At 46.5% G+C, this 24297-nt stretch overlaps 1 protein-coding gene across 2 annotated transcripts; it reads right to left on the bottom strand.

Annotated features, from left to right (window-relative positions):
- Positions 1 to 470: 470 nt before the first annotated feature.
- Positions 471 to 23393, bottom strand: LOC138604701 (kinase suppressor of Ras 1-like). 2 transcript variants are annotated; one of them, XM_069676671.1, is made up of 19 exons: positions 17814 to 17958; positions 9372 to 9528; positions 8765 to 9137; positions 7687 to 7850; positions 7543 to 7609; positions 6975 to 7058; positions 6830 to 6891; positions 6534 to 6646; positions 6217 to 6391; positions 5538 to 5595; positions 4912 to 4966; positions 4102 to 4350; positions 3618 to 3814; positions 3422 to 3518; positions 2931 to 3064; positions 2682 to 2813; positions 2301 to 2436; positions 1674 to 1807; positions 471 to 1194 (listed from the first exon to the last, which is right to left on the bottom strand). In XM_069676671.1, exons 1-19 carry the CDS (start codon positions 17814 to 17816, stop codon positions 1101 to 1103), a joined length of 2484 nt encoding a protein of 827 aa, XP_069532772.1. In that variant the 5' UTR covers positions 17817 to 17958; the 3' UTR covers positions 471 to 1100. The 2 variants fall into 2 exon arrangements, with proteins under 2 accessions (XP_069532772.1, XP_069532773.1); XM_069676672.1 differs by lacking the exon at positions 17814 to 17958 and adding an exon at positions 23321 to 23393 and having other exon boundaries at positions 472 to 1194.
- Positions 23394 to 24297: the final 904 nt, after the last annotated feature.

The raw sequence follows: 24297 nt of genomic DNA, 5'->3' as shown, positions 1-24297 counted from the left end.
GTATAAACAGTGTGTCAGACGTGTTGGACGGTCTGTTCGTCCAATAAAGCGCACACACAGATTATCTGTCTGATATTTACATGAACAAATCTCCAAAAGGCTCCAACAGCACAAACACGGCCCAGAGGTTACGTTCAGTGACTGAGTTAGCTGAGGGGACACCTAGCAGACAGCTAGCAGCTCCCAGCTGTCACTCAAAGAGGCCACGCCCCTAATGCTGCATCACTTTAAGCCTTAATATAATGTAAACAGGTGAGCTGTATAAAGATTCTCCCCGTACAGTTGTCATGAAGAGAGAAATGAGCTATAGAGACCCAAACTGTTTTTTGTACCAGGCTGTAAACATGTTTATTTCTGCTGTAAAGTTTAACATGGGGCTCTATGGGGACCGACTCACTGCTGGAGACAGCCTCAAGTGGACACCAGAGGAACTGCAGGCTTGGCCATTATGCCTTTATAAGAGTGTAATGTGTTTATTCTATGATTATTGTTGTCTTATAACATCAGATCCACATGTGCACATTTAATATCATGACTTGTGTGGTTTTAAACATCACAAAAGCAGCACACAGAGTCACTGAAGATAAACTTTATTATCTTCAAGCGTTCAGACAGAATCTTAGAAAGTATCAACACATCCTGTACAAAAATACTCTCCACACATCATCCCCCCACCCTCACAGACACACAAACCCCGGCCGCAGTCTGCACGGCGTCACAGAGACGCACTGACGTACCTGCAGAAGCTCTGAGAGTGAAACCCGTTAAAACACTGAACATTAAATACAACCTCCAGATCTGTACAAATACCTGTGCATTACATTCAGACACATTCAGTGAGTGCATACACACACACACACACACACACACACACACACACACACACACACACACACACGTAGAGCAGCCACTTCCTGTTTACTAACACTTTGTGCAGTCAGGAAGCACCCACTCATATGTACCTGTGACAGTTTCTTTGTTGTGGTTAACTCAGCGATTCAGGTTTCACTCAGTGGTTTGATCCATTATTGATGTCTGATCGATTAAGCTGCCCTAAGTATCTCTAAAGGTCTGTTTGAGGAACAGAGCAGCGCCGGCTCTCAGCTGCTGTATTTGTACATGTAGGGACAGTGTGCATGAAGGCCCTGCTGGCAGTGATCTCTCAGGCAGTGATGGTGATGATGATCCCACAGCCTTCACCAGGAGGAGAACGCAGCGAGGAGGAGACAGACGTCAGAAAGAGACGAGGAAACGGAGGCAAAGATGGAGGAGAAAGGTCAGATCATCCGGAGCAGTCGGCAGGCGGAGGAGGAGGAGGAGGAGGAGGAGAGGAAACCACAGAGAGGAGAGAGAGGAGACGGTGAGAAACCGGATGAAAGAGTCAGGAAGGAAGCATGAAGGAGGCGAAGAGGAGGCGACAACCAGAGAGCAGGTCTAACATGAGCTTTCTCAAAGTACAAAATTAAAGTCACATTAGAAAAGGTCATTTCTGTTCGTTGATACTCAGCAGGACAAATTCATCATATTCACATTCTTTACAAAATCTTATTTACAACATTTCTGCGCCGCCTCTTCTGTGACAGTGGGTGTGACAGTGGGTGTGAGCGCCGCTGCAGGCTGGCTCCTCCTGGATTAACGATGAACACACCTCTTCCTGCTTCTATGATACGTACTCTGTGGTCTTCCAGAAGTGTCCGGGGTGAGACAGCCTGCGGTTCAGTTTGGGGAGTTTCTCCAGCATGTCGGACAGCTGCGTGAACGTCGGCCTGCTGTCGGCCTCCGGGGACCAGCAGGCGGACAGGATCTCCTGATGGGACAGAGGGACGACCATTTATACAGCAACTGTTAGCACCTGTACCTGTATATACAGACAGTTATGAGCTGTACTGCAGCCAGTCAGCAGGGGGCGATAGGTGTACATTTAGACAAGCCATGTGTCCTAATTTCTAATAAAGGTTTGAACGGTTGAACGATGCAGTGGAAAGACAAGTGTTGCATCCTTCCTCTGCAACTTTGTCTGTAACTACTGTTATCATTATGTCTATCTTTTTATTATTATATGAAGCAGAACAGTTTTCATTGATAAACGAGGCTCTGAATCTGCCCGCTCAGTAACTCGGGCAGGCAGAAGAGCCGTGCACAGACTCCTCCTGCCTCCTGAGGTACAGCCAGCAGGACGGCGTCCTCTCCTTTCACGCTCACGTTGGAAAAGCACAATAATAGAACTGAAACATCCAGGAGGTTCGCCTCTGCGGCCCTCACCCCGACCCTTCCTCTCGGATCTCTGTTCACAGACTCACCGTGACCTCTTTCCCCAGGTTGGCGTCTGCTAGAACCTTCTTGATGCCCTCGCCGCTGCCCGCCAACCAGATCTTAGCCTCCACAGGCTGGTTAGTGATCGGCCAGTCGCCCATCTGCAGCTCGTACCAGATGGTGCTGAAAGAACAAAGATCTGAGCGTTACACCTCACACGCTGGACTCGTTCATCGTGTCGATATCCAGGTAGGACATCTGCAAACATTTTTACAAGGATGTGCACAAGAGCTCGATTTTAGCTGGCTGCATTTGTGAGCTCAATTTAAATTTAAATCTTTCTTAATGTAAACTTTAGTGTGATGCCTCTTAACTTTAAAAAAAGAGCATCAATTATGTGTCAAAGAGAAATAAAAATCAATACATACCCAAAAGCATAAACGTCTGCAGCTTTGGAGAACGGCAGCTGATCCTCGTCGACCTCTGCGCTCATTTTTCTGACAATCTCTGGAGCGAGGTAGGAGATCCACCCCCGAGGTATCCGCAGCACGTTCTTCCTCCTACACACACACACACACACACACACACACACACACACACACACACACACACACACACTAATGAAGACAACGGTCTTAGTAGAGACAAAGACCCAGTATCTTTGATCCCCCTCCTACCTGCCCTCCTGGACGACCCCGGACATCCCGAACAGGCCGAAGTCTGTGATGACCACCCTGTTGGTGTCGTAGAAAACGTTCTTCGACTTCAGGTCTTTGTGGATGATGTCTTTGGCGTGCAGGTAACCCATTCCCTGAGGAGGACAAAGATCTGCTCAACACACTTTCAAATCATTCACAGCAGAAGAAGACCGGACACCCTGCGCTCTGTCTTTGTCTCTGGGGTCTGGTGCCTTTGAAGAGAGCGACGTCTGTTTGTGGTGATACAAGAAACGTGTGTCTGTGGGGATCCTTTCTGTCATGCTGTCACACACTTTGTACAGATTCTCTTAGTTTTTCCTCCAGCTTATTTTCTGCTTCATTTTCAGCCCAAAAGAACAGAAAACAAATTAAAAGATGATAAAATCAGGCTTTATTAAAAATCAGTTGTATATTTGTTACATGTTTCAAAGACGTCATCATATACGGATATTAAAGTGACTTTTTCTCACCTTTACGATGTCTTGTGCAATCTGTCTGATTTTATTGATGTCCAGCAGGTGACCTCTCTCTCTCACGACTGAGTACAGAGTCAGACCTTTGCAGAAGCTGCAGACAGACACAGCAGCACAGTTAATACAAACCGTCACAAAGAACAACCTGAAATGTTGGAGAAAGAAAAGAACAACAGCAGAAGTGCGGCTGCACCTGGTGATGATGGCGAGGTGGGGCGGGGCCATGCAGGCGCCCATGAACAGCACCACGTTCTCGTGTCTTGTCTGCCTGTAGTTCATCACCTCCTTCTTGAACACCTTCAGGTGGTCCTGGTTGTTCCCGTCGATCTCCAGCAGCCGGATGGCCACCTCGCCGTGCCAGCGCCCTTTGTGCACCTTCCCCCAGCGACCCTGCGCGGACACGCGGTCACATGACTCATACAATATACATTTTTATACAACATGAGCTATCGCCATCAGCCGGAGATACAGAGTCCAGGTCTTAATAAGGTGAGACTGAAGCTCTCTTTAGCTTCATATGGAGCTGAACCCTCAGACGTGCGTCAGAGGGCCCTGAACACTGTGTGTGTCTTACATCGCGTCCTTGTGTCTGATGTTTTACATGGAGCTGCTGTGATGATAGAAACATTTAAACTGACAATAAAGTCTTCCATCCATCTATCTATTTCGTGACTCACCTTTCCGATGAGCTCCCCCAGCTGCAGCTGCTCGTACGGGATGTCCCACTCCTGCAGGTACACGCTGGTCTGACTGGCCTTGCGGGAGATGGGGCCCCTCCAGCGGCCGACGGCCCCGCGCCGACATATCGAGGACGGCAGGTCCTCCAGCCCGTCCTCGTCCCCCTCCTCAGGGGAGAAGCTCTTTGTTCTGCTGCTCTGATTGGCTGCTTCCTCCTCCTCAGCAGGGTAGTCTTCCTCTGCCTCGCCCTGGACGGACAGATACTGATTGATTAACAAATGATGGATTCAAACTCATATAAAAGCACACAGAGTGATGTAAGAACTTCATTAAACTACAAAACTCCAGAAGCATTGTCCCAAGTTCATCAGAGGCAGATTTCAGCAGACTTACAGGGCAGCGGTCAGAATGTGTTCATTATATTCTTTATTGAATCCTTTTTAAATACTGTAACGCATCATTATGTCATAGCCAAGAGACGCGTCCTAACAACAGATATTTACTCCCCCGGGACTGTCTCTGTTGTTCTAGCTTCCACTGGAAACAGAATCTGTCACAGAGAATGTGTAATATCCGACACAGCAGACATGTTTCTGTTTGCATGCTTGGTGAAGCACTTTGTGAACTCGGTAAGAAAAGTTCTGATATAAAAGTGATCGTGCTGTTAGCCGTATCAGCACACCGTCCCTGTGAACAGGGATGAAACAGACAAAGGAGATGTCTGTCACAAAAACATATGAAGAACACTGATTTTCACTTCCTCTTTAACATACAGTGTGTGTGTGTGTGTGTGTGTGTGTGTGCCTCACCCCTCCTCGTTCTGCTGCTGTGAGCTGACTCTCTGTGACGACCACCTGTGCCGCTCTGACAGGAGAAGAAGAGTTTTTAACCACAGCGTTTGTTTTCGGCTCACTGAGCTCAGATATAAACCAGTGTGAGTGACGCTCTGCAGCTTCACACACGTTTAACAATAGAGAACGTATTTCATAACTATAAGTTAGTATTTAGGGGCTTTGCATGCCTCATACCAGACGTCTGTATCAGAAGTTCAGACTTCTTCTGCTGAACACATTCTCATCACGGCAGTGAGAATGTCCTCATGTCAGGTCCTAACAGGCTGACTCATACAAGAGTTTACTTCTGATTCTGAGGTGACTGTTAAATAATAATAATAATAATAATATATGTTGACCCACACTAGCTTCCTAACATCCACACATAACATGAACACACATCTTGACAGGGCTTCTGTAAACGTGTAGAATCAGATAAGCAGCAAGCTGAGCTGTAGAAGCTGTTACAACCTGTCAGCGCCCTCCGGTGGACGGGCCGTGTCACTGCTTCTAAACAGCCTCATATTCTAATATCTCTCTGCTCTCTAATGTGATGATAACTGATGCCAGTGTAGTCCCGACAGTGAGCGTCTGTGTCTTACCCAGGGTCATAGTAGCTGCCTGCATGTGGAGCAGCAGGATAAGACGAAGCAGGAACATCTGTTGGAAAACACAATCAGATCAAATCATTCAGAAGTGCTGCTTCAATCATTTACACAGCTGCATATTACGGCTGTTCAGGCAAAATAACTGGTTACAGGGAGAGAGGAGGGGGGGCACAGAGACAGAGGAGGGGGGGCACAGGTCAGAGGAAAAACTCTCAGACACTTCGTTCGACATTTTGTACGATTATCGGGAATGCTGACGAGGTGGTGAAGAAACGGGAACACAAACGGACGAGCGGGCACTTTTGAACTTTCCGGCTCATACGGCTGTGTGAACTTCTTATTACTTAATGGTCATTAGTATTAGCATTAGTATGCTTTCTTCCTTTGACATTCAGATGCAGACTTTCTTTGGCTGCTAAATCAACCACAAAGTTCCTTTAAAGGTCAGTTTGATTCCCTCCGTCCACAAAACTTTAAAAACGATTCCAAAAAGTGAAAAATGAAAAGAGTTCAAAGAGTTTCACCGAGTGACACGGAGAAATATGTGAATGAGAACAACAGAGCCATCAACATGAAGCAGCCTGAGTCGAGATATCCTGACTTCCCATAATGCATCACTTTGCTGCTCATGTCCTGTGTGTGTGTGAGTATAAAGGTGAGGCGGGGTGTTGACCTGGGAAGTTGAAGCGGTTGTCACGGCAGCCCTGCGGCGACTGGTTGGGAGGGGGGGTGGCGCTCACGCTGGGGGGGTTACTCTGCTGTAAGTGAGCGGGGGAGGAGGGGGTGGAGGAGGTGGCCGAAGACGGGTTACTGCTGGAGTCCAGCTGGCTTAAACTGGGAGGAGGCTCCTGCTCACACATACACACACACACACACACACACACACACACACACACACACACACATTATATCAGGGATTCAGGGATTTACCTGAACAATGAAGTCAAACACTTTACATGGAGCTATATGAACACAGACACGCGTACGAACCCTCTTTGTGATGGCCTTTGGTAACGTCCCAAACTGCAGCGGGATCTCTGCCGAGTGATCGATTCGATTATTGATGTCTGACGGGACTGATTCTGCTCTTCTCATCCGCGGCACTGAAATCCAGATTAAAACATTATTAAAGGAGTCGTTCACCATTTAAAACGTGAAACAACAGACAGATTCCTGTTTGAGTTCTTTTCTTATATTCTTACAAAGCTACAGTTACAGACCAGAGTGCGGTTCACCGAAGCATTAGCAAACATATGAAGTTATTTTCTGTAGATTCAGTTTCTTACACGTGAGAAAAGATATCCGACACGAGGGAGCGTCTTTGGTGCATTTGTTGTGGCACTTTAACCTGTGAACATATAATGTGCAATAAATAGATAACATAATGTTTGAATCAAACGGAGTGATGGAGATATATTCAGATGTTCTTACTTGCAGTGTTTGCACTTTACTCCGAACATCATGCTCTTTCGACACACTTGGCACGTCTGAGAGAGCCAGGACTTGGTGGAAAACCTACAAAGGAAAAACAATGACACATCTTATCATAAAAACTCAATCTTTGAACATTTTGTTCACATTAATAAGAATGAGAAATAACGTCGTGGACACACAGTACAGACGCCCTGTGGAGCTGAGATGAATCTATCCAGGCTCACTCTGTGATCGTTCTTTACTGTCTTTGTGTTTTCATTGATTACTCCTACATCACGAACAAGCAGCTGAGTTAATGCTCCACAACAATTCAGCATCTTAAAAGTCAGACAAAGCAGTGATCACCACATCAGCCCACGGCCACTAAAGACACAGTGACCACTGCAGAATGAACAAGTGTCACTGTTTCCTATCAGGGCTTTTATTCTGAAAGGGCAGGAGGTCACTGTTTCCTATCAGGGCTTTTATTCTGAAAGGGCAGGAAGTCTACACCACAAGTCACTGTTTCCTATCAGGTCTTTTATTCTGAATAAGACAGGAAGTCTGCAGAGAGCTGCTAACAGACCTGTGTGTCACAGCCAGGCCGATGTCCCTCCTCAGTGTCTGAGGGGAGCTCCTGTGCATCGTCACACCTGTGGAGAACATTAAGGGGTTAATGTTTAGCAGCTCTACAGCACAGAGAGAGAGCAGAGGTCCGATGGGGACTCACCGTCCAGCAGGGGGGGGTGTGCGGTCATCATGTAGGGGGCGGAGGACGGGACAGGACCCGGTGTTCGGGCAGAGAGCGGCGGGGAGCGCAGAGCAGAATCCTCATGGCTGTTTCCAGAGCCGTTAATGTGAATAGCAGCCAAAACTCTGTTCTTCCTACCCGACCTGAAACAGCACAGAGGAAATAACGCCTACACCAGGTTCTCTACTTTTACACAGTTCAATCTCTAAATGACGAACAGGTTTGAAAAACATCTGGAATTGCTCCAGTAGATTTCTTGAGAAACAGGTTGTAATGTAATCCTTTGAGACAAATGCACCCTATCAAAGGTCGTCCACTAACAGTTCTTGTTGTTTCCACTGACAGGCTCAGATTGTTCTTCTAAGTGTGTGACAACATGACAGAAAGGATCCCTACAGAGATAGACCTTTTTGTTACAGAGGAAGATGATTGTTTTAACCACACACAGACGTTACATCGCTCTCTGCAAACACACCAGACTCCATTCATGAAAACAGGGATTTTAGCTCATAGAGCACAGGAGCTGCTGGTCTACCTCTGCCTCGACATTTACTTTGTTTGTTTGTGTAATTGTGTTGTGATGAATCTAAACTAACTACTAAGTCCCAAAATAACACAAAAAATTAACCAATGACAGCAGCAGTAGACCAGAGAGTCATGTGTGTTCTGAGCTAAAATCAGTGTTTTTCTGAATGGAGTCTGGTGTGTCTGCAGAGAGCGATGTAACGTCTGTGTGTGGTTAAAACAATCATCTTCCTCTGTAACAAAAAGGTCTATCTCTGTAGGGATCCTTTCTGTCATGTTGTCACACACTTAGAATAACAATCTGAGCCTGTCAGTGGAAACAACAAGAACTTTTAGTGGACGACCTTTGACCCATCAAGGATTATGTTGCAGCCATTACAGCCTGTTTCACTGCTGCAGGATGAACACATCTACTGGAGACATTCACACACTGTTTGTACCTGTGTTACTTATTTAGACTTTAAATAGGGCCCAGGTGCTCAGCAGAGTCAATGATGTCCCATCTTCATCATTAGCATAGTTTTGAACCCACCTGTGTGCCGCGGGCTCCTCGATGCGGTTGGCCAGTTGCGACTCTTGACTCTTGCTCCTGGTCAGAGCAATGTTCGGGAGGAGCTGCAGCAGTTTGCGTGAAGGTGGCGGGGGGGTGTGGGAGGACTTGGCGGGTCGAGTCTTTGGGACTCGGATGGCCGGAGGAGTCATGGGCTCCGGGGCGAAGGCGTCTGTCATTTCCTCCGCTGATATGTAAGCTCTCTGCTCCCCTGAGCACGGCACCACTGATATGGAGATGGAGCGGCCGTGATTGGTGGTGGTCTGCGGGGGAATGGGGGGGCTTCCAGAGCTAGAGAGGGGGCTGATGGGAGAGAAGGCATCATTGTCCTCTAGGGGATCAGAGCTGCAGGAACCTGAGGGAAAGAGGAAAGAGCACACATTACAAAAGGATGGTTCCTGTCTGAATGTAACCCAGGTTACTCAGTGAAGAAGAGACTGATTCAAAGGTTACAGATGTTTTTAGGTGGAATTAGAATAAACCTATTTATTACATAGATTGTGCACGCACAAATGAGACTCTGCATAGATACTCAGAAGACAACGAGCTGCAGTCTAAGGCCATTAATGATTCTCCACAGCATGCGTACCTGGATCGCCCGTGTCATTAGCACTCTTCAGACAGGAGAGGGCAGCAGTGAGGCGTGATCGGTCCTCTGAGTTGGAGCCCAGTCGTCTCATCGTTTCCTGCAGCTCACAGCTGGACATCTGCAGCAAGCCGTCCACTGAGAGCTTCCCCGCTGCAGCCTGCACGAGACAGGAGCAATGATCTCTGTTAATGACCTTTAATAAAGCTAAATATGCATTAATACATTCTGAACAGACGTGTTTGATTTGTTGTTTAATCGCTGTGTATGTCCTGTTGGATGATCCCCGCTGCTCCCTCTGTTGAAATTCCTTTTGCTAGATTTAACAACCATCTGAACTTTTCAGGGACTTTATGTCTGTAAAAAATTGATTCTTGTCTTATTATTTTTCAGTAGATAACAACATGTCTATCTACACACTCAGCAGAGAGTCACGTGTGCTCTGGATGTCTCTGATGTGTTCACCTTTATGTGAGCGTCTCTCTGAATCCTTATCTCTGGATTAAGGTGCTGTAAATATTTATCTGGAGGCTTCTTTCCCACACACATCGAGCGGCTCGTTTCTCCTCTAAGATCAGGCAACAACTCCAGGTGTTTCATACGTTACACCTGATAGAGAAGAGGTTGAAAAGCAGTCACTTTGAACTGGTCAGTGCCTCAGCAGAAGTAAAGCTCATATAGTGAGACACCGCCATAACATGAGTCAGCTGTCATCAGGGTCAAAGGTGCTCGGCCGAACTAAAGCTTCTCTGTCTGATCCGTAGGTGTGGTTTTAATGCTTTTATTGTTTTAGAGAAGAGATCGAGTGATACGGTGAGAGGAGAGGACGCCCAGCCGGCTGCTTCAGGTTAGCTTAGTTTGCATTAGCATTAAACCAAAAGTTCAGGTTAATACGTCAAAAAGAGTGAAGGTTAAGCAGATATATATTTATCTTTCTGCTGCATTATATTCTCGAGTGTTGGTGGTGGTAGTTCAGTCGCATTGAGATTTAAAGATTTAAGAGCGTCATTAAGACACGATAAAAAAAAACACTCTCTCCACGAGCAGTGAAACCAACCAGCAAAGATCCACACCATGTAAAATAAGAGGATTTAAACGCCCTTTTTCAGAGGTCATTGCAGACTTTAGGGACAATAAGTCAGAATGTGTCCTTGGAGTGGAGATAGTAACTTCCCATAGTGTTTTGAATTATGTAGATCTTAAGGTAAGAAGGACGCAGACCAAGAACAGCCGTATAAAGAGCAATACGCCGATGGTAAGGCAGTTCACCTAACCTGACATACAATGGCCAGTAAGAATCCAGGATTTGAAGGTTTTGCAGAGAGAAGTTTTGCAGAGATTATCATCGTCCTGCATGGACATAAAAGTGGCTGAAGTCTCTGTTTGGCCTTAAAAGAGAAACAGGACAGTTCCTGCATGTGAGGCTCAAATGAGAGAGAATCATCACGTTCACACACATGATCCAATCCAGATGTAAACCACTGAAAACCTCCTGGAAGTGATCAAGAGGAAGATGGACGCTGACAAGCCATCGAACAAGAGCGGCCTAACGCCACCCAACAGCACTGTGACAGAGAGCATGCCCAGATGCATCAAAGCTGTAATCAAAAACCAGGTTATGCCACCAAACACTGACCTCTGAACTCTTCCTGAGTTCAAACATTCTGCTGTTTCAACATGAACTTGTTTTCTTTGATCATTCGAGCTCTGAAAAACATCTTTTGGTTTTCTTAACCGGTCGACATTTTCTGTAAATAAAAGACTCAGTGAGACGATTTGACTTGGAAGGAGGAGAAATGTTGTTTACAATAAAACTGAAGTTCCTTTTACACAAACACAAACCTGCAAATAGAAGCGGAGATCAGATTTTTAGTCTCTTAATTTTTTCTGGAGCTGTACATACACGAGAAGAAAAGACCCCAGGACGGATCCCTGTGGCACTCCTTTGAAGACGTTATGGGACATGGAAGTTGAACCGTCGGCCAACACGCACTGAGATCTGCTGAATAGCTCGTTTTCACATCAATGGACATATTTCTGTGACAGCTTGACTCTGATCAGTCTTTGGTTTAGTATCACACGGTCTCATGCATCAAACGCCTTTCAAAGATCATGTCGAAGGTCAGCCACTTTATGCAGCAGCGGTCACATCACGACCTTTGCTTGTGTGAAGATTATTAATGATCTTAATTCTGATGAATGCAAATCTTTCATCCAGATTCCAGTTTATTCCCAAGAGTATATAAACAGTAAAACTTCCATTAAAAGTCTAATCCCAATAAATAGCTGAGTTGAAAGTTTCTTTCACTCGCCGGTTGTGGCTTTAGGAAATATTTGGACGTCTCTCTCTCTCGAGCAAATAAGTGATCTTAATTGAATCATTTATCCCTTTAATAGTGGTTTGAATCAACTATTTCAAAGTGTATCTCATTGTTGCTGTGCTGAGGTTTGTGCGATAAGTCTAAAAGGCCTGTTTATATAGAGGTCTAGTGATTGAACAGAGAAAAGGCTATTACTTAAAGTTTTATGGAACTTTAAACACACACCAGTCGGTCTAATAGAGGCGTAGCTGAAGCTTTAAATGTATTGAGATGTCAGTCGTGTGCAGGCAGCGGGACAAGCTTCAACAGAGTTTATACAGGCAGAGCAGGGAAAGTATTCGGTGCAGAGTCGGGTCACCTGACAGCTGGATCTCTGGAACATGAACACAAACTGTCAAATGAAGAACTCGGCTCCTCCGTCCGTTTGTGTCTGAGCTGCTGTAAAATGATTCCTGGAATCTGACAGCAAACTGTGAAAACAGGGTTTACTCCACTCCGCCTCGACTTCACAGGAATGTGTTTTCTCAGCCTGTGTGTGTGTGTGTGTGTGTGTGTGTGTGTGTGTGTGTCTCATGAAGAGAATGGGGAAGAGGGATCGGCTTAATCTCCTGGCAGCTGGCTGTTTCCTGCATTGTGTCCATGCTAAGTGAAACGGACAGGCTGCGACAACAGCCTCAGGATCTGGATGTGATGAATCTGAGAGACGATGTCGGGACTGAATTTGCGGCTTCATCCAGCTAACATCTGCATTCTTTATAAAACAGAGAATACGAATTCAGTGAGCATCTTCTGATTTGACAGTCAGGTGAGAGATGTGTCAGGTGAGTGGTACCGGGTGCTCATGGTGGCAGGGTTCTGACCCGGTCGCAGTTTATCTCTTTGTTATTGTTTTTTAGGCCCTGATTCAATGAAGCCAATTTAAGCTTAAATCCTCGGCTCGGTGTGACTGTGTGTTCGATCAGAACAACCAGCAGGTGACATGTCTGACCTGAGACAGTTTCAGTAGCTCAGACATGGTCAATAAAGTGTCTGATAAGAGAAGGAGAGCATCACATGTTCAGGGAGAGGCAGGAGGGGTTTCCTCTGAGATAACAAACATGCATCACAGAATGTCACAGAGGAGGATATAAGTTAAATGTCATGTACCACAGACTGTATGTAGATCTCATTATGTTGGAGAAACTTCTGGAACATCCTTCAGATCTCTGGAGAAGCGATATATTCTCAGTTGCTTGGGAGCGTGTGAGCTGACATAACTTTACAGCCGTGTCTGTCGATGAGCAGCAGCACGACATGAACCATACACAACTTCAAACTTCTGACGCTGAGTCACTGTCGGATGTGTTCGACCAAACAGGAAACTAAGACAAGAAGTCAGGACTCCATGATCAACACAGAGTCTTCTATCACGACAGGCGTCGTTCACTGACTGACACACATCACCATGTCATCTCATCACCCTTCTCAGGCAGTGCACCTGACTCTGGTTTGGTCACAGCAGGTGATTCTGTTTCTTCTGCTGCTTCTTTCCTGCAGTGCTCTGCAGAGCGTGCATGAACACAGAACATGATCTGGTCAAAGCCTGAGACAGTGGAGGGTCAGAGGTCAGCGCTGCGGCCTGTTTCTGAATCCTCACTTTTGCTGGTTTCATCCTGGAGCTCCTGAAGCTTCCTAACATTCTCCGTTTGGGTCCGTAACGTGGCTTCTGTGCAAAGAAGCGATGTCCCTCGACTTACCAATGAAGGCCCATGACCAGCCCGCTTAACTTTCAATCAACTGGATATTACAAGAAAATCAATGTGGACAACTCGCTCAAGAAACAGTCTCAGATCTGTAGATCTGTGGGGTTTCTGAGTTAACCAGGATTATCTTTGTAAGGACTGTAGTATGTGCATGTAGAGGAAGACATCTGCACCTACCTGCAGGGTAAGACACCTCACAGACTCCTATCGCCCTCACGGGTCAGACTGTCCTACGAAGAAGAGCAGCAGCAGCCGTCACCAGTTAAAAAGGTTTATACAACTTTAATTTGACTTTATCTGAGGAGGAAACGCAGCAGCAGCTTCATGACTCAGAATTCACAAGAAGCGAGGTGCTGTTTCCCTCTGACGTTTCTCAGCAGCAGTTAGAGCTCATTTCTGTAACTGTGACCACAGCCTCCCCGACCAGAGCTGTCGACCTCCCATGACACGATACTGAGCTTAACCAAAACCACAACCTTTCCCTAACCAAGACCTTCTTTTTCTTACCAACCAGCCCGTATCTGACGACTGCAGCAGGTCCTTCAAAATAAAAGACAAAAGAAGGTTTTTTGCTGTTTTGAACGACGTATAGAAACTTTTCTGCTGAGGTTCAGTCGTGCATCTTCTCCTGCTAGCTTTTGGTACCTCACCGTATGTCTGTGTTTTTAGTTTCTCGTCCTGTCGGGGCCAAAAACCAACAGCAGGAGCAAAGGAGGAAATCACAACCTGCATCGTTCGTTGCTTTGAGTCTCAGTCTCATCTGTGCCTTGGATTTCCCTCCATTCCACATCCAACACCTTGTCAACAGTCAGCCCTGCAGTTACCTGGACTTTCCATAATCACCTCGGTGACCTCCTCACCTGAACTTCAGTCTCTCATCAGCCAATGACTGAAACCTCGTACTGCTGTGGTCACAATAGTGAGTTGTAAAATGTAGGGAACACGGCAAATCGCTTTCAACCCTGTCAAAGCTAACGCTTCCATCAGCTGGCTAACATTAAAATATGATAGAGAACATAGAGCTGCACATTTAATCACACATTGATCCTGATCAGTGACATGAACATGATTAATGGTGATATTGATGTTTAAAAGCAGTTTAGAGAGGAAGAGGAAACAACAGAAGACGAAGAGCTGGTCCCCTGAAGCGGCTCGTCAGCGCTTGTTTGGAGGCGTTTCAGGTTTAAGTGATGTGAAGAAGAAACAATAATCAGCAGAGAGGTCATGACCCCTGCGTCTGCGCCGCAAAGCAACACGACTACAGAGTTACAAAGTGCAGCATGATGAGTGTGTGAAGGCCGAGAGGAAGAACGAGCTGCTCCCCGTCCTCCAGAGACGCTGTGCAGAGACACCCTATCCACCCAGCTCCCACAGACACACTGACATTACCCATGATGCACCACACTCAGGTAAAGAACCTGATTTTTAGTGTTGCTCTGTGTATTTAAATGTCCCTAAAATGAATAAATAATGATGATCAATAATCGTTTACAGCTCAGGGAGACAAAGACACAAGCACAATCCAATCATGCTGCAAAATGTACACCTGTAATCCACTTCCTGTTTGTCGTCTCTGTCTGACACTGACCTTCTCTACATGAACCCCGAGTCCCTCCGAACCGGCGGCATGAGCGCTGAAGCAGAGACGTGTTTCAGTGAATCATTACAGAGAGGAGCTCAGGGGTCTGAGCCGAGGATCATCGGTGCCTTCATGGTTTATTCCAGGGATCTAACCAGCCTGTCACCATATTCTGCACAACAACCCGTGTGGTTACACAATCTCATGATTCATGGGTCCAGATTCATGCAGCGGTCGGCCCCAAGGGACGTCCAGACACTAAATATGTAGTGCTTTCTGCCACAACAGGAAAAGCGTCCTGCAGATATCCAGAGCTTCACTTGTTGTGTAACTTTCCCAAAAAGCTTCTTCAGACAGCCTCCAGCTGTTACCACGCTTTCATAATCTCCGCCTGAGTTACGTGTGACCACGAAGAGCTCATGCTGACCCACATTCACAGTCATTCCAGGGATTCTAACAATTTTCCAGGTGGCTCAAAGACCCGACGACATCCGAGCAGAAAGTTCCTGGAGAGCAGAGAAGCTTCAGATCGTCTGCACACCAACAGCTGAACTCGACCGGGGCCGAGCCACCGCTCATCCACCAGGTCACATGACGTGTTTTAGTGTTCTAAAGGTCCGGTCTCAGCTGAGGACGAAGAGCTTTCATGTCTTCAGGTCTTGTTTGCTGCTCAGGATCTTTGTGACGTTTTACAGCACACGTTCACACGTCTCAAACGAGGCTAATTTCTCACTGCTCGTTAAAAGTTATCGACTTGTTATTTATTATCTTCACACTGCTGTGCTCTTTATTTCAGCTGTGGCAGGAGAACACAATGAAAAGACACAGGAGGATCTGCGGCGACACACACATCAGTAACAGAGCCTCTGATTGGTCAGTCGATCAACACGAGGCATCAGGAAGTGGCTAAGTGGACGGCTAACAGTTTTGAGCACGTAAACAAATAATCAGAAGAAGACATCGAGTGTTGGACTTATGATCATTCACTGTAGAGAGTCTCACTGAAGACTCTGCAGCTCGAGGTCGGATGAGGCTGATGAGAGACGATCAGACGGAGCCGCGTTAGGACGGATCAGCTGAAAAACAGGGTTTCTAACCTGCAGCGTTGCAGAGACATTAAAGAGTTCAGTGACCCAATGACCTCACGCGTGGGGAAAAGGACAATCGGTCAGATTTGAGTTGCAATCAGCCAAAAGTACAAGGTCGAGAAAAAAATGGAACAATTGGTTGAATTTGCGGGAACGCGACATCGCAACTTCCTGGAGGGACTGACTAAAGATAAATCTGTGTCTAGAACTCACCGGCCCTCCATCCTTTGGACAGGTGCGTCTTTGGGTGCCTTTCAAGCTAGCTGCTTTGAGCTCGGCTAAAACAAAGCTTCGTGCTGCACCTGTTGACATGACAACAACGAGAGGAACAAAAACGTTCAAAGTGAGCTGCACATTTTTCACTGTCGGGCACTAACGTGACAGATGCTAATTCAGCCCCAAATCCACCTGCAGCAGCCACGTCATTACAAAATAATACCTCTGTTTAAATCACAAACAACATCAGCTAAGCATGAACTCTGTCGGCCGTCAAACAGACACTACACACATCCTTTATCAGAAGCCACGACATCCTAACCAGGATGTGAGGCAGACCAATGAGAGGAGAGAACGAGGATCTGAGCAGAAAGTCTTTAATGGACCGCCGTGTTTCTACAGGAGCCCAGAATGGACAAACCAAACACTGACTGTTGCTTTTTGGGATTTTTGCAGCGACTGTAAGTTGACACTTGGAAGGAGAGGCTGGAGCGGTGCTCAGTGGGTTGTTTCCTTTCAGCAGCATTAAAGCATCTCATGTTCTCTGTGCAGCAGTGAGGGTCAAAGGTCAAGAAACACGTGGGCCTAAAACAAGTCATGGCTCTTCCTATGCAATTCATTCTACTTCCTTGTCAAAACCTGGCTCCTACATTACCCACAATGCAACTTGACCAGCAACAAGTAGGTCAGAGCCCTTTAGTGTTATGCTAGCAGCAGCTAATGTAGCCTTGAGCCGCTAGCTGGCCTGCAGCAGAGAGGAGGAGCGGGACACAGAGGGCTGCTGACCTCACTTCTAACTCTAGTGACATCACTTCCTGGCTTTGATGGAGGAGTTCCCCACAGCTTTCCAACAACAGTCCTGTTTGTAAGTTGGCCTGTGTGTGCTCACAGAAATGATCACAGTAAGTGCTGAGCTGAAGTGAATCTGAGGCTGCAGCAGGAGGATGAAGGAAACAGGAGGACGGTTTGAAATAGAAAGAGACTTCCCGCTCTGAAAGCTGACGCATACCGATACCTGGGCAGTGCCTGGGCATGTCTGCTGCCTGTGTTTACAGGTGACGAAAGGCCGAGAAGAAAGGAAAGAAAGAAGGAGAAACACAGACTGTAAACGACTGAAGAGTAAAGAGATAAAGTCCAACAGCCTCATGAAAGTAAATGAGAGAGAAGCAGCTCCCAGAATCTCCTCTGACACTGATTACAGGTTTGTGACCGAACACGTACAGGCAGAAACAAACAAGGGATCGGGGATAGAGTCCACGGCAGCAGGCACGTCGGGTCGATTCCACCCAACAGGGAAGTCTGTCTGTAAAGTGCAACGCTGACACACAAACAGATGAACGACACACAGACCCACAGCTGCCTGACAGAGCAGCTGAAGCTCACGTATGAGCTCCTGTCAAACAAGGAAATGAAGGAAACACCTTCTGTAAGGCGTCTGTCACAGGTTACACACACGGAAAGCTTAAAGACACACAGCAGAGGGTGTTTCTGTACGTTACCATGAGTCTGACAGTATCTGCTGCACAGCCGAGCCCCCGCTCCCATAATCCACGCTCTGTTACAGATTATAATCCGAGAGTGCTGCTGGGAAACACTCTGACAGGGAGCCAAAGATCTTCCCAGCGCTTGTTTCACACTCCCTGTTTTTCTCCTCCCTCCTCCTTGCACTTCCCTCCCCCTTTCCTCCCTCCTTCCCTCCTTCAGATAGCGAGTCAGTTTGTCTTCCTGACATGCCAAAGCTGTGCATCAGTGACCGACTGGACGCCACACTCACTACACATTCATATTCATCCAGCAGCTCGTGGGAAGTTTGTTTAATGTTTCTTATTATCTAAGTAACTTTAGAGATGTGCAGAACAACCCTCCATTAACCCCTGATCCTCCTCACACTCGGCTCTGATCCTTTTATTGCTGCGATAAGCTCGGAGACAGCCGCTGTCGTTTCCCTCCTCATGTTTTCCACGCTCCGGTCTAATCAGCTCTGCACCCCGCCCTGCCTCGCAAGAAATCCTCCACTTCCTCTGCACGCCTGCATACCTTTTTTTCTACTCTTTATGTTCTCCTGCACCGTCCAAAGACTGGCTGGAAGAGACAGTAATGAGAGGGAGAGGAGGGAGGCGGAGAGGGGGTGAGCAGTTGACAGGAAACAGAGAAGTTGTGCCAAAAATGGTGACGTGCTGCAGTCTGAGAAACTCTCTGATTGTGCCGTTATAAGTGATCTCTCAGGCCGGCTTTCCTGGATGGATAGTTCTGTGTTTAGGAAGCTGCAGCTGAGAGACGGGCAGAGACGGCCGAGCTTCTGCTGGGAAACATTTTGCGTACAAGTCACTGAGGAGACGATATTCACAGTAAAACCCAGCAGAGCCACAGCCCGGCCACCCCGAGACATACAGACGTGTGAGCGGCTGCACCTCCAGATCAGCTGGTCCAGCTTCTTCCTACTTCTACTCGGAGTTCAGTTCATCCTCCGCACTTAATAATTGTTTCATTTCCTGTTTTACAGCTTACATTTTTTCAATCCTGTGACGTTAAATCACAAAAATGAAACAGGAAGTGTCACTGCTCCTCGTAAGAAAAGACCAGAGACTAATGTAGAAATCCTGCAGAATCACCGCCTGCAAACCAACTTCCTGTTTCCTCTTTTATCTTTAAATCAACTGTAAACAATCTCATCCTCAGATCCACGTGTGGATAAGATACAGCACATTTATCTTCCCCCGCCTGGATGTGAAAGACAGATGAGTAAGCCTCTTCAGAATGCTCGGGTCATCGACCACCAAGACATGAACGAGGTTCTTATTTCAAAGACTCAAGCCAACATCAGTCCTCCATGTCTCCGTGTAACGGGATGTCTCGTCTGTCACCTCGGCAGGAGTTGCCCACACTTCACAAATGTTCTGGGTAAGTTAGAGGAACAAATAGTGTGTAACAGTCGATCAAAAGGTTCTGTTAGCTAGGACGTAGCTGAATGCTAACGTTTGCTGTTGTCTAGGTAACTAACAGGTTACCAACAATGTTTCACCCTGATATACGCTCAGTCTCATCTGACTCCATCCTCTCCTGCACGCTGTCAAGTTACCCGCTTGTGACGGGTGGTGGTGCGAGGTGCTGTGATGCCTCCGCTCTACAAACAGGTGAAAGGTAAAGACTGGCGGGAACACATAGTTTGAAAGTGTTATTTTTAAGAAGATTTGTGAGATCAGGGCGACGTTAACATCCTAAAGAAAAAGCAGAAGAATCTAAAACAAGAGAAATCCGGCTGTTTGCAGAACACTAGTGACACTCTGGATCAGGACGGACAAAGACAAACTGTCACGCAGAAACGTTCTGACCCATCAGACACAAGAGGCCCTGATGACCACCTCTGGTTTGGTCGTTTCTTTCAGGACGGTCTGAAATCTTTTTGGGGCACATGTAGACACAGTAGGTTTGCTGTGCTTCTCTGCACAGCCCTGTGTATGTGTGTATCTATGATGTGATGTGTTTACATAAAGATATTTAAGCAGAACAAAGTGTGCAGCACCTGAGACACCGTTTGACTCCTGCAGTTCATCAGAAGAAGGAGGAGTCTTATTACATGCCATTATCTCTTGATCTCTGCCTCTTCATGCTTTTACTGAACACTCAGGTGGGTAAATACTGTGGCAACACGTCTGATCCCAGATCTGCCCCTAGGGGCATTCATCACTCAGCTCTGCTGCAGTAACTCAGGACAGGAACGCACATGCTCAATGAATAACCACGGACACGTGCACACTAATGGATTTAAAATACTCAAACAGCAGTCTGGATGATTTCTTCTGAAGCTGGATGCTACAAAATAAAGTTCACTGCAACTTCAACATTCACTGAAAAGGACTTTAAATTCCTGCTGGTGCCCCCTACAGGCAGCAATGTCCCTTACACCACACAGTAATATGTACAGTACGCAAAGTGTTGGACTTAACAGGCAGTATGATTATATAGGATCCTTATATAAGATCCTTATATAGGATCCTTATATAGGGTCCTTATATAGGGTCCTTATATAGGGTCCTTATATATGCCAAAAAAAGGCCCCAAGTTAGTCTCAAAAGTTTGTAAACATTTGACACCAGACTTTCCCCCCGGGGACCAATAACGGATCACCTTATGTTATCTGAGATGTCATGTGCATGTCGGCTGTTTCGTGGTGCATTAATGATGCAAACATCTGCTGGTTTCAAAAAGGTGGGAATTTTCTGCTTCACTGTTCTATATCAATACGGGACAAAACCAGACATTACTCTCATGATGGTGAAGCTGCCGTTCACATCCAGGATGAAACACAGCGGGCCTTAATGTCTAAATCAACCAGCTGTCTTTTGTGGCGTCCCCCAGGGCTCTAATCTGGGTCTCCTTTTATTTACTGTAAACATGCTTCAACTGGGCAAATCATGCGTGGACATCATATTTATTCTCATGGTGCATGGATGACATGAAACTTTATGTCCCTTTAAAGGCTGGTACCTCGGATACTTTTAATTTGTCTAATTTGCTGAATATTCGAGTCTGATTGATCCATTACGACATTTTATGGTCTGGTAAAAGCAGAGTTGCTCTGTTATAGTGAGATCATGTACAGCGAGTGGGGTCATTACTGCAGAAACACATCCCAAACACTTCACAACTTCTATTTTGGTTTATTATTACAGATGTTTGAAGACTTTATCTCAGGCTGTTGACTTTTATGACGACATTTTCACTATTTTCTGACATTTCGAAGGTGAAATGATTCAGTGACACATGACTCAATAAAAACAATTGCATGATGTGTTACAACACATCATCACAGCACGGTCTTTATATCTGAAAAGGTCACCTGCAGGACAGATCATGGTGGGCAAAGTGAAAGAGAAGCCCCTCTCTTATTACCACCACTGAGGAGCCCCGTGGTGTGAGGATCAGACTCTACTTGTTCTGGCTTTCAGGTGTCAGCAGAGCGATCCTGAGAAAAGTCAAGATTAAAAGAAACTCTGGGAGAAGAGCTGCAAGAAAAGCTTGGAGCTGGACGAAAGGTCAATAGGTCAAAATATCATCTTTGGGTGCCAAATATATCCTGATATTTTGCGGTGGAGCTGAATGCCATCATTAGGAGGAACCACAGCAGTGCAAACACATCGTGTGTGTGTATGATGTGTTTAAATTGGATGAAGACTCAGTGAAAAACCTTTATAGATGCTGACTAACAGCGCTCACACAGTGGTGATTAACAGAAAGTGACGGCAGCCGGTGTCACCTGTTATAAACGTATTCTGCTCAGAGACCAAACATTCCTGCACAGTGACTCAGACTGTTCACACAACGACCACTGTTGCTGGTCAGAACCAGAACACGCTTCACCAGCTCCAACATGAACCAGGGAAACCACCGGCACACAGACTGGACACTTATTCACGACAACAACAGAAGAAGAAGGCTCACTGGAAAGCTGTGAGCTGACTTCAGAGCAGAGCAGAGTGTTAACAGCACATTAGCAGCTTCATTGTTTGTCTGTGTCCACACATGATGTGTTCAGGTACAGAACTGATTGTAGGTCACATGTGATTTGGCAGCACTTTAGCCCAACACAGTCACTGTAGAACAAGAGTTTAATAAGTGTAATACCAGTAAAATATGAGCGTAAGATGCCTCCGCCTAAGAGGAGCCTCGAACATGCAGGAGACGGACAACTGAAAAACACGCTGCGTTTATATCATGACTAACCCCACTGTTACAAAGATGGCCGACGCGTCTCCTCCTCTCGTTGTACAAAGTGAAGTCTAAACCCCCATCTTGCTCATCTGTATCCAGAGTGTGTGCAGGAGAGATCACCTGGTGGAGCCGCAGTATCGACGCTCCGCCCCTTCCTCTACCTGACACACACCTTTCCCTTGTGTCCTTGGCGTGTTGGAGCCCTCAGGTGTCCTTGGCGTGTCGGAGCCCTCAGGTGTCCTTGGCGTGTTGGAGCCCTCAGGTGTCCTTGGCGTGTTGGAGCCCTCAGGTGTCCTTGGCGTGTCGGAGCCCTCAGGTGTCCTTGGCGTGTTGGAGCCCTCAGGTGGGCTCAGTCTGCAGCAGAACAGCTTCTTGTGTCGGTCTGAAGCAGATATTCACGCTGATGGAAAGTTCAATGACTGTAGTGTTAGTGTTAGTTACGTCTCCTCTCGCCGTTCCTCCTCTACTCTGCTACTCGGGAACAGAACGCTGCAGGAGCCCCATTTGTCAACAGAGCTGTCAATCATGAGGCCACACCCCCTTTTTATAGCATCAAATAACTAATTAAAAGTAAACTTGTCAGAAAAATGAAAACTTGGATTTGACGTGTATTTCACAGTTTGACTCATGTCCCATCTGTTAACATGGAGGAGGCGGGCTTTATGAGCTGTACTGCAGCCAGTCAGCAGGGGGCGACAGAGAGGGTTGGGCTTCACTGTTAGGGAGCTGTCTCTGCTCAGAACCATCATAACTCTAACTCTATCATATTAACATACTAATATCATCATACTGTAGCGTGATGGGCTCGGCAGACGGAGGACAAACAGCGAGGAGTTGACGCTCTCTCGTCTCTGAGCGTTTAATGTAAGAAGTCCTCTTTTCCCTCCCTGCAGCGATGACAGGGACACCTCCCTCAAGAAACCACAGCACCCAGAAATCAACATCAACATCTATCTGTTGATGGCATCATGGAACTGAACACTTCTTCCCTCACTTACAGCAAACTTACAGCGCCTCTATACACACACTCTGCTCAGTTATTTAATCATTTAGGACATCATCATGTATGTGCTGGAATTAGTCTGCATGCACACGGGGACACGGGGTGTAGAAACATCACGGTGCAAGAGAAGCGTAAAAACAGAACCCCTCAGATCCCTACATGAAGCTGTACATGTGGTATTTAACTCTTCTCAGTGGTGAGACGCTTCCTCCTCTGTGACTCAACATTTCAATCATCTCAGGGGAAGAAAGAAAGTCTAAATAAATAAGGAATGCAGGCTTGCTGTCCTACCTCAGAGTCCTACATGTGAGTGTGAATAAAGTCCAGGATCTCGTCTGGGTGCTGCCGATCAGCCCGAGCGTCTCCGAGCGTCTGCGTCCACCTGTCGCCTCCTCCTCACACTGTCAGAGCAAACTGAGTCACCCTGAGGCTCCGCTAAGCCCCGCCCCCTCTGTTTGTCTTCACTATTGTTTACAGGACACTTTCAAGTCTGCCCAGCTCTGTGTGTGTGTGTGTGTGTGTGTGTGTGTGTGTGTGTTGGTATGTGTGTGTGTGTGTGTGTGTGTGTGTGTGTGTGTGTGTGTGTGTATGTGTGTGTTTGTGTGTGTGTTGGTATGTGTGGGGCTGGTTTGGGTGTGTATAAATAGCACACTGGGGAGGGACAGAGGCTTGCAGAGCAGCTGACTCAACACATTCTAGTTTGGGTGAGTGCTCATCACACCGAGTGGAGAGCTGCTATTCACAACACGGCACCACTGTCCAACACACACGCACACACACAGACACACACACACACACACACACACACAGACACACACACACGCACACGCATAGACACACACACACACACACAGCAGACAAACAGGAGGACTTCACCTACGTTATATTATCTTAGATTTTGTGATGCATTCAAAGTGCGTGGGAAAGAAACTACCTGTTATAAATACCACCTTAAGAGCAGGTCAAAAGGTCAGAGCTGCTGGGCAACACTTCACCCTGACTAAGCACTCATCAGGTGTTGTGGGTGTGATGATCCAGACATGTTCATGGTGTCACTTGTAGCTTCAGCAGAAGTACACAGAACATCTTTTTATTTTTAGTGCTTTAACTCTTTTTATGTTTGCCGTTTTTATATTATCTATATTACATGTTGACCTTTGATCCTTAAACATAAAAATGTGTTGGCAGACTTCACCTCTAAACTCCAGCCTCATCCTGCAGCTTTAGTTTCCTCTCAGACTGTGAACGATGATCAGCGCACGGAGGAG

Source organism: Semicossyphus pulcher, unplaced genomic scaffold (assembly GCF_022749685.1).
Source record: "Semicossyphus pulcher isolate SPU_LCO1_2020_fin unplaced genomic scaffold, fSemPul1.0.p SCAF_26, whole genome shotgun sequence".
Lineage (NCBI taxonomy): Eukaryota > Metazoa > Chordata > Actinopteri > Labriformes > Labridae > Semicossyphus > Semicossyphus pulcher.
This window is presented reverse-complemented; position numbering and strand designations above follow the sequence as displayed.

What these genes read in the sequence shown, in the direction of transcription:
- LOC138604701 (XM_069676671.1), bottom strand. An exon ending in TAATGACACGGGCGATCCAG is followed by an intron (nt 9,138 to 9,371) that starts GTACGCATGCTG and finishes TCTTTCCCTCAG; the next exon opens with GTTCCTGCAGCTCTGATCCC. An exon ending in GGCCTGGCTGTGACACACAG is followed by an intron (nt 7,059 to 7,542) that starts GTCTGTTAGCAG and finishes TTTCCTTTGTAG; the next exon opens with GTTTTCCACCAAGTCCTGGC.